The 8,698-nt window shown below is 46.6% G+C and overlaps 3 protein-coding genes across 4 annotated transcripts; 2 read left to right on the plus strand and 1 right to left on the minus strand.

Annotated features, from left to right (window-relative positions):
- The first annotated feature begins 300 nt into the window (after positions 1 to 300).
- On the plus strand, positions 301 to 2,790 carry LOC126574945 (uncharacterized). Its single transcript, XM_050235365.1, has 4 exons — positions 301 to 411; positions 543 to 1,535; positions 1,596 to 1,773; positions 1,845 to 2,790. Exons 2-4 carry the CDS (start codon positions 742 to 744, stop codon positions 2,634 to 2,636), a joined length of 1,764 nt encoding a protein of 587 aa, XP_050091322.1. The 5' UTR covers positions 301 to 411; positions 543 to 741; the 3' UTR covers positions 2,637 to 2,790.
- LOC126574944 (intraflagellar transport protein 88 homolog) lies at positions 2,753 to 5,395 on the minus strand. The gene is made up of 4 exons (XM_050235364.1): positions 4,427 to 5,395; positions 4,016 to 4,360; positions 3,121 to 3,949; positions 2,753 to 3,051 (listed from the first exon to the last, which is right to left on the minus strand). Exons 1-4 carry the CDS (start codon positions 5,393 to 5,395, stop codon positions 2,762 to 2,764), a joined length of 2,433 nt encoding a protein of 810 aa, XP_050091321.1. The 3' UTR covers positions 2,753 to 2,761.
- A 515-nt stretch (positions 5,396 to 5,910) lies between these two features.
- LOC126575588 (putative nuclease HARBI1) lies at positions 5,911 to 7,830 on the plus strand. Of its 2 annotated transcripts, none has more exons than XM_050236352.1 (5): positions 5,911 to 5,954; positions 6,020 to 6,052; positions 6,197 to 6,717; positions 6,780 to 7,224; positions 7,293 to 7,830. In XM_050236352.1, the coding sequence occupies exons 3-5, from the start codon at positions 6,455 to 6,457 to the stop codon at positions 7,800 to 7,802; spliced, it is 1,218 nt and encodes a 405-aa protein (XP_050092309.1). In that variant the 5' UTR covers positions 5,911 to 5,954; positions 6,020 to 6,052; positions 6,197 to 6,454; the 3' UTR covers positions 7,803 to 7,830. The 2 variants fall into 2 exon arrangements, with proteins under 2 accessions (XP_050092309.1, XP_050092308.1); XM_050236351.1 differs by having other exon boundaries at positions 5,914 to 5,954; positions 6,020 to 6,111.
- Positions 7,831 to 8,698: the final 868 nt, after the last annotated feature.

Here is an 8,698-nt window from a genome sequence, read left to right on the forward strand (position 1 = left end):
GCCTGTTTAGTTAAAACACCTTGGTCGGCATCAAAACAAAATCGTTGAAACTGTCAAACCTGTTTTTGTTTTTGAGGAAAAAAAGGAAAAATCACGAAGCAAAAACCAAGTAAAAGGATTCCAAATTCTTTTGCAACGCCCCAGAAACCAATTCCCCAACTCACAATCAACTGCAGAAAGTACGGAAATCTGCGGCCGACACACGGGTGTTTGAAAAGGTCATCGGAAACCGCACCGGCAAGTACAAAGGTTCGTGATACCGCAAGGATCTGTTGAAATAACGATTAATTTCTCCTTCCAGGAAAATCTTCTTCAAATAAGGCAGCCGGATATCCTTTTTAGCTACCAACGGGAACGAACAGATTGCACCTAATCGGAACAGCTCAAATCCGGAAGATCCGCGTCCGTGCAGTAAGTATCTTCCGTGGACTCGCGAAAGCAAATGCAAGAGATGGAACCAAAAGTCGAGGACAAATCGAAACCCCCTTTGTTAGTCGTCTTCTATCGACGAATTTCAAATTATTTTATTATCTTTATTTTAGATAAAACAAATCGCCTTGTTGTGGCTAGCAGTCCGCGAGCAAAGTCACCAGGTTACTTTGATCGGTTCACCAAGTTTAGAGACAATTAACTGAAAGGAATCTGGATTCAAGAGCCATACTGGGCTAAATGCTCAATGTAGCAGCAAAAGAAGAAAAACTGTTTGTGAAGTCTTTAAAGAAAGAAGTGTAGTGTGTAGAAATGATGCCAAGTCGTAAAAAAAGGAAACTGGAACCTGCAGACCCAGAGCTGGCCGCGTTCGAAAAGCTGAACTTAGTTCTTGGTCGTCATTATTTCGACGTCCGGCAACGGCTTTCCCTCGACTACGTACCGCCCTGCGTCCGGAACGTTACCGCGTGTGCATCGACCCATGTTCGGAAAAGCGGAATCCGCACCCGGTTCGTGGGCAGCATGTGCGAGGAAAACACACAGGAACAGATAGGAGAACAGCGGGCGGACCAGTTCGTGTACTTCCTGTTCCACGCACTCCGGCGCCAAGAGTTCATTGGAACGGATTTGTTTGTGGCCGGTCTGCAGCTGATTCTGACCATCGATGAACCTTCGCCAGAACTGCAGGCCGACTACGGGGCTTCCGAGGTGTTGCTGGGGATGTACGAGGCACTTGAAAAGTGCCTTGACCTATTCCCGCCTTGCCGTTGGGATCTACGATCCGCTTACCACGACATCGTCTACGGCCATCTGGATGCACCGTGTTTTGCCAAGTGCGATCCGAAAGAGGGTTTACTGAAGAACACACTGTACCTGCTTGAGCATTTAATTGAAAACGATGATCAGCCCCATCGGGTCGCGGAACGTGTGACACGCGGAAGCAAGCAAAAATCCGGCCCCAGCAGTTCCTCGTGGAGAATCGGTGGCCATCGACAGAGCTACGATTTCGAACAGTTACCGCGAGAGGAACGATTCAAACGCCTGTTTATGGTGCTTCAACTGTTGGTGAAACTTCTCGAAATGGATCTGGCCATGTGGATCCTACGGTATGTATCTGATCCTTGAATCTAGGAACAAGGGTAACAGAGTTTCTATTTTTTTTACAGAAATCCATCAAAAACGCAACAGAATCTCTGTAATCGTTCGCATTGTCCACTGATAGTGCAAGTCGTGTGGCGGGACGGTAGCTGTGGCAGTGTGAATCTGTTCATTCGTAAGCTACTCGAAACATTCGTCAACATAAACGCCCTCGAGTACCCGGAAGAAGATATTGCTGTAATCTCCGTAAGCATGTGACCCACTTGATTGCACGTCAAACAGTTTTCTAACAATGGAAACATCGTATTTACTTTTAGCGCTTGCTTAATCTCGTCTCCGTTGCGGTTAACTTGAGCGAATTCCAGGACAACGACGGGATGATAGAATATCCGTGCCTGAAAGAGAATAGCAGCTACTTTGCGAAGCAACTGTGGATCACGATCGAAAAGTCTACATATTTTTGTATGCGCCTTTGTCTCGCCAGCATCCGCCATGTGCGAACCCCGTACCTGATACACTTTCTAGTGAATCAACTGATCCGCAAACTTAACCCGCACCAACATCCCCTCAACGTACGAGGTTTCTTTCAACAGTTGCTGGATCGGAAATGGGTTGCATATGGAACTGATACGGGAACGGTAGACACGCAGCCGTCCAGCACTCTCACATATCCGGTTTTGAACCGTAATCACAAACGAGCGATAAGCAGCGACATCACCTGCGATCAGTACGTCGATCTAGTATTCCGGGGATTCCAAGCTTACTGTGATATGTATGCGCTTGCTGCCTACTTTAGAGAATTCACCAACAAACAGGAAAGTGAAGACGTAAACATGGAAACGGACGAAGAACCGGCAGCTCTAGGCTTAATGGAACTTGAAAGCATTCCGCGTAACATTCACATCGTAACGCAACCGGTGACCGATGACCGAATGGTATTCCACGGGATTAATGTAACAACCAAGACGGTGCTGGAATACCGCGAAAACCTAAAGTACCTGTTGCTGATCGAAGAACAACTGAAAAGGCTAGAAACGGTAGAAGAGAGGCAGCTTTTCCACAAATGGATTTCGTTCCTATCCACTATCGATCCTCTACTGGCTATCTAATTTACCTTTGTTTTTATTTATTCACACCTTTTATACGGCATACGCTCTGTTCGTTCGATTTATGTTTGAATTGTGTTGACACAGAATTAGAGAAAAGATGAATAAATAGTATCCTGTTCCGTCTGTTACATCGGTAGCAGATCGTAGGTATTGATTTCCTCGTCCGACTCATCTTCAAACGTATGATTCCGACGGACACCAGTTCGTGGGCGTTCCTGGGGCGGACCTAGCGGATCTCCGTAAGCATAAGCGCCCTGCGGAAAGCTGTTACTGTAATCGGGCGATACATCGGCACTCTTGCCTGCGCTCGCCGTTCCATGGTGCCCAGAAGCCGTTCCCGGTGCTTGGTAGCCTTCATGGGTGACTACTGCACTGCCCGTACGCACACCGTAATCACCGCTCGAAATACGAGAGTCTGGAAACAAAACGAAAAACCAACAAAATTTAGACCAACGACCAAGTAATCGTTACGATGCCAATTTACTTCCTGATGTCGGTGCCCGCCCGGTACCAATCCGCTGACGAACTTCCTTCTGTTTTTCCAGCTTCTGCAGCTCGCTGGCGTATTTCTCGTATGCCTCGCTGTTGCCCTGTGACTGATTCAGATGCATCAAGGCCCGCAAACAATCCGTATTTTCCGGATAGTGCTCATGGATCATGCGAAAGAGCTGCATCGACTTTTGCTGATTCCCGATACGCCGATAGCAGCCGGCAATGCGTAGCAGATAGTACGGATCCTGGGGGTTTCTTAGGACGGCCTTTTCGTAAAATCCGATAGCCTTTTCGACCACTTGCAGCTCGATGTAGTGTGAACAGAGCCAGTTGATAACGCTAGCCTCGATCGGATAGATACGGTACGATTCGTGATGATAGTGGTACGCCTGCTGCCGCTCGTTATCGGCCTCGTACAGCTCTCCGATACGTTGGATGATCTTGTGATCCTGCTGCACCACGCTCAACAGCTGAAGGTAGTACTCGAGGGCAGTACTAACATCGCCGAGCAGATCGTACTGATGTGCAATCTGATACAGGACCTCAGGATGCTGCTCGTGACCGAGACTAGAAATGATTTTACGAAAGTACAGCAGTGCACTGTTGTGATCGGCAAGCTTTGAAAAGATCAGCCCAATATTGTACAGCGCTTCGAAGGAGGTGGAATCAATGTCCAGTGCGCTCGTAAACATAAGTTTGGCCGATTCGTAATCATTTTTCATCATAAAGCAAACGCCACTATTGATGAACGCCGCCGGGCAGTAGCTATCGATCTTTTTGGCCGCCTCCGCATACGTTTCAGCAGCAGCAACATCCTTTTTCTGCAAACAAAATGGAATCTTTAAAGCAAATGCCTAGGAAATAATCGTCCACCTCGCGATACTAACTAAAATGTAAATGAAACTCAAGTTAATGGCCGCATTGATGGCAATGTTGGATTCCTTCTTCTCAAAGTACTTGAGCGTGTCGATAGCCTGTTGAAAGTCGTCCTGTTTCAGATAAATGACTGCCTTCTTCAGTTCCAGATCGGTAGCCAGCGTCGAGAAGTAGGAGTTTTTGATCGTCTCCACACACCAGCTGTATCCATCGTTGAAATAATCGTCGATGATGGTGGAGATGAGGTTGGCCGAAATAAGAATGTTCTTCTCAGCCAGCTGTCGCAGCTTCCGTTCATAGTTGTGCAACTCATCCGATTTGATCAGCTCGTTAATGTACTCATACGATGGGTTTGACTAAAAGGAACCCAGAGAAGAAATCATGTTAATCCCTGACCATCGATCGCTGAACGTCGATCATACGTTTGCCTGGAACAGCTTTTCCTCCTCATTGTAGTCGATTTGAATGTCCAGCAGCAATTGAAAAGCGTGCTTGATCTTCTCCACATCACCTAGCGCGTAGTAGCAAAGGATAAGGTGCAGCCCCGTCTTCAGATCGCCCTTTTCCGACATGATGAACTCAAAGCTAGTGGCCGCATCCGAGTACTGACCCATGCGGATGAACAGAATGCCAATATTGTGCGTGATCTTCAGTCGCAGCTCCTTCTGATTGCCCGGCACCTGATCAAGCGCCATGCGGTACATCTTGATCGCTTTCGTGTAGAGCCCCAGCTGAAAGTAGATGTTGCCCATGTTGATCTTGAGGCGGTTCACGTTCGGGAACATTTTGTTCTTCGTCATCAGCGTGTACGTGTTGAGGGCCTCGATGTACATCTCGTTCTTGGCGTACACGTTGGCCAGATTGAACAGCACGAAGAAGGTCAGATCGAAATTGTGCGTATACGTGCCACCATCCTGATCCCGCATTCGGAGCAGCGTCCGATCGAGCGAAGAAGCTTCTTTGGCCTTTGCCAGCGCACTCGCCATATCCGGTTTCGGCCCAGTACTGGCAACGATGGATTCCTCCAGCAACGCGTAGATCTTCGTCTCGAGATTCTTGTAGCGTTGCTCAGGTGTTTCCTCTTTCTTCGTCTCCATGACGACGATCTTTTTGGCGGCCTGGTTTAGCGGATCGAACAGTTTGGAGCTGTGGGATGAGTAGCCGACGGGACGAATTGCGGTCGAAGGTCGTGCCATGGCCGTAGTCGGTTCGGCCGAACCAATTTTGTCACCGTTCCAGAAGAACTTTGGTGTCGTCGCCTTCTTGCCGTAGCTGGACGTACGAACGGCATTCTGGAATGCCTGGTCCTCCTTGGCATCGTAATTAAACAACTTATTGGTCACTCCGGTACTGAAACCACCGTAAATATCATCATCGTAGTTGGACTGCATCGTGCGTTTGTGGAAAAACTCGCCAAGAAATGCATAAAAAGTGTTGTTTGGTGCCGGAAAATCGGTTGCCTAGGCAACAATCCATCGTGGGAAAAAAGCATGCTGCGGAGTGCTCCAGGGTGCGAATGAAAATCAAACAATTTTGTTTCATAAAAGAATGTAAAAGATTATCGAGATATGGCGATATTTATGAATGTATCATAAAAAAATCTCTTATATAAAAGGGCTCGTACAAAACCGTCGATTCAGTTGCGAATTTAGTTGCACGAAAAGGTGCGCCACACGAAGCGATAAACTAAGCCAAAACATTACGAAATTTAAGAAAATAGCAATCAAATAAATGATTCTTTTGCGGACAAAAGGGATTAAATAGATTCCAAATAAGTCCTCACTATCGATATTATAAAAAACAGTTAGTTAATACAAAAGTTGGCAAACACCGTTTACGCTCGGTTTAACGCTTCGTGTGGCGCGCCCTAATGGGTTTGTTTTTGTTTTGAAAAAAAAATGTAAACATTTTAGCCGGCTCCTTCGAAAACCAGGAAAGGAAACCGCTTCCGTAAGTTAATTGAGTTCGTAATTCTTCAAGAATCTATTTAATTAACGACCTATTTCTCCTTCCAGTCATCATCACAGCAAGCTCTCTTAAGATTACAGGTAGCCTTCCAACGGGAACGAACAGATTGCACCTAAATTCGGAACATCCGGACCATCCAGTATCTTGTACCGAAGAAATTAGATTTGGATTAAAGACGATTCGAATGGGCGGACTTATTCCAAGGATTCATTTCTTTATTGCAGATAAAACAAGTGGCCCTGTTGTGTCTAGTAGCCTGTGGGCAAAGTTACCAGCTAATTGTAATCGATTTTAACGACCAGCGGATTCCACGAACGGCAGCGTTTCAGAAGAATTGATCGACGAATTTAGGAAAATTCCAACAAATCTGCAGGGCATGTTGCTTAACTGAGGTCAATCCTCATTGACGAAGAAGAAGCCAAAATTTTGCCGGTTTACTTTCTTCAGTAAAATCCTTCGCCGTACGCGTTTGTTTTGGAGAAATGTTTCCGAGTCTCGCTTTGTATCTCTTTGACGATTCTGATGATGACGATTATCTCGAGGAAGACGATGATGACGAGGAAGAAGATGATGATGCCATCAATGTGGATCCTGATGATGCTGATAAGAAAGATGATGATAATCCGGAAAATATCGAGAAAAATGACAAACCCGATGAAGAGCCGCGTCCCGTAGTTAAGAATATGTCTTTGATGCGCAGAAATCTTCGTTATTCATCAAACCCGCTATCGCTTCCGGATGAGGAGTAAGTATCCGTTTTCAAGTCTCTCTTTGAACCGCTTCTCTAACGGATTGTTTTTGCTCCAGTTTTCTGAAATTGATTGGCTTGGACAAGGCGATTGTTATGCTTTTAGTGGAGTCTTTAAAAAATGATTTTAAAAAGCCACTAAAAAGCAGGGCAATACCCATCAGTCTGAAAATTTGCGCCGCAGTTCGATTCCTCGCTACCGGGAATTACCAGCAGGGTGTCGGAAATGAATCAGCGTTCCTAGCTCTTAGCCAACCCGTGGTCTCCCATGCGCTTACCGAGTTTTTGGAGGTAATGGAGAAGAAGATCTGCCCCAATTGGATCAAGCCAGAAATGACTGATGCGGAAAAACAAAACGCAAGGACTCATTTTTACCGCGAAAGTGAGCTGCCCGGTATCATTCAGGCCTTTGATTGCACCCACGTAAAAATACACAATCCCGGAAAGGACCGCAATCGTGCTTATCGGAACGAAAAGGGTTTTTACAGCCTGAACGTTCTGCTGGTAGGCGCCCGTGCCCGTACCGTGCTTTGTCTTCAAATAATGATGATGTGTTTTTATCTTCTATTCAGGCCTGCGATCACGAGTTGGTGTTCCGATCTGTCGAGGCAAAATACCCGGGCTCTTATAAAGATGGCTTCATATGGAATATCTCGGCACTGCGGCAAAAGATGTACGAGGATTTCGAACGAGGCGGCAGACCGCGGCTAGTGGGAGATGCAGCGTTTCCCCAGAACCAGATAGTGCTTACACCGTACCAAAATGCCGTCGCCGGCAGTCGTGAACAGCTCTACAATCAAAGGCACAAGGAAGCTACAAGGTTTATTGAAAGAGCCATTGGCTTACTGAAGTCGCGTTTCCGATGCTTGCTCGGTACCAAGGAGTTATATTACGTTCCAGAAAAGGCAACGACTATTGTAAACGCCTGCGTCGCCCTACACAACATATGCCGGGCATACAAAGCAAAAGACCCACCAATTGAGGCTATGGCAAGTGAAACGGATACACCAGAATGCTTCTACGATGGCAGCGAGGAAGTTTCTACATCTATCAGGGATTCCATTAGGGATTCTTTGCTATAGGTACGACCGGTTACCTAACAAATGTATTTGTTTTGTTTTCCATGAATGATCTACTTTAAAATTATGTATTCATAAGGACCAGTAAATACCTTTACTTGCATTCATCAACAAATTAACCGCAATGGGCACTTGATTGGCAGACTCTTCTTCAAATTCCTCCGTTTTTGGATAACTTCAAGGTGTGGGCATCCGGCATGCAATGGCATGATCCGTTCGGCAGTTGGCATCGATTCAAAAAAACGAGTACTTTAATTCACGCACGAATCGAGCAGTACCCCTGATTGTCAAAAGCCATTTATTATCACTTATTATCACTTTGCATCACTTATTGCCTCTAACTACCGTTGTAGCACGTATTATCATGCACCATCACGTATTACCACGTAATATCATTCGAAAAAACCTTGGAAAAACGGTGGAAAATCACCGTGAAGTGCGGAACCTGCCAGTAGAAACAGAAAGGCAAAAGTCAATGACACGAAGGGGGGGCGCTGGCAGTTGTCAAAACTGTCACTCGGACGAAACCCAAACAATCGAGAGCAGTTTATGTGAGGCTCTCGGAACGGAAAGGCGATAAAAGCGGTCGCGGGCAAAAATCCATCGCAATTTCGGGGCGCCGCCGAGTGCCCTCTTCGCGGTCATCGAACGTAGTGTCGCGCTACTTTTGTGCAATTCCTGTGCGTGTTGTGGTTCCCGGGGGGATCCGGAAGTGCAGTGCTGCAGTCCTGTTGTGTCCTTGAATCGCAAAGTGCAAAAGAATTTCCAAAATCGCCCCCCCCCCCCCCCGTGTGCGTGTGATGTGCGGAGTGTAAACAAAAGCAAAAGTCGATGCCATCGCGGCTTGTGGGTGGTTGCGGGGGTGACCGGGGGTGAATCCACGGAGAAGGCGGGAGGAC

This window comes from Anopheles aquasalis, chromosome 3, assembly GCF_943734665.1.
Source record: "Anopheles aquasalis chromosome 3, idAnoAquaMG_Q_19, whole genome shotgun sequence".
Lineage (NCBI taxonomy): Eukaryota > Metazoa > Arthropoda > Insecta > Diptera > Culicidae > Anopheles > Anopheles aquasalis.

Excerpts from the sequence above, each read along its gene's own strand:
- LOC126575588 (XM_050236352.1), top strand. The coding sequence starts at position 6,455 with ATGTTTCCGAGTCTCGCTTTGTATCTCTTTGACGATTCTGATGATGAC. Across the intron at positions 6,718-6,779 it reads CTATCGCTTCCGGATGAGGA|TTTTCTGAAATTGATTGGCT; the intron begins GTAAGTATCCGT and ends TTTTTGCTCCAG. Across the intron at positions 7,225-7,292 it reads ACAGCCTGAACGTTCTGCTG|GCCTGCGATCACGAGTTGGT; the intron begins GTAGGCGCCCGT and ends TCTTCTATTCAG.
- LOC126574944 (XM_050235364.1), bottom strand. The coding sequence starts at position 5,395 with ATGCAGTCCAACTACGATGATGATATTTACGGTGGTTTCAGTACCGGA. Across the intron at positions 4,361-4,426 it reads AAAAGCTGTTCCAGGCAAAC|TCAAACCCATCGTATGAGTA; the intron begins GTATGATCGACG and ends GGTTCCTTTTAG. Across the intron at positions 3,950-4,015 it reads TGAGTTTCATTTACATTTTA|AAAAAGGATGTTGCTGCTGC; the intron begins GTTAGTATCGCG and ends TTTTGTTTGCAG.
- LOC126574945 (XM_050235365.1), top strand. The coding sequence starts at position 742 with ATGATGCCAAGTCGTAAAAAAAGGAAACTGGAACCTGCAGACCCAGAG. Across the intron at positions 1,536-1,595 it reads CTGGCCATGTGGATCCTACG|AAATCCATCAAAAACGCAAC; the intron begins GTATGTATCTGA and ends TTTTTTTTACAG. Across the intron at positions 1,774-1,844 it reads AAGATATTGCTGTAATCTCC|CGCTTGCTTAATCTCGTCTC; the intron begins GTAAGCATGTGA and ends ATTTACTTTTAG.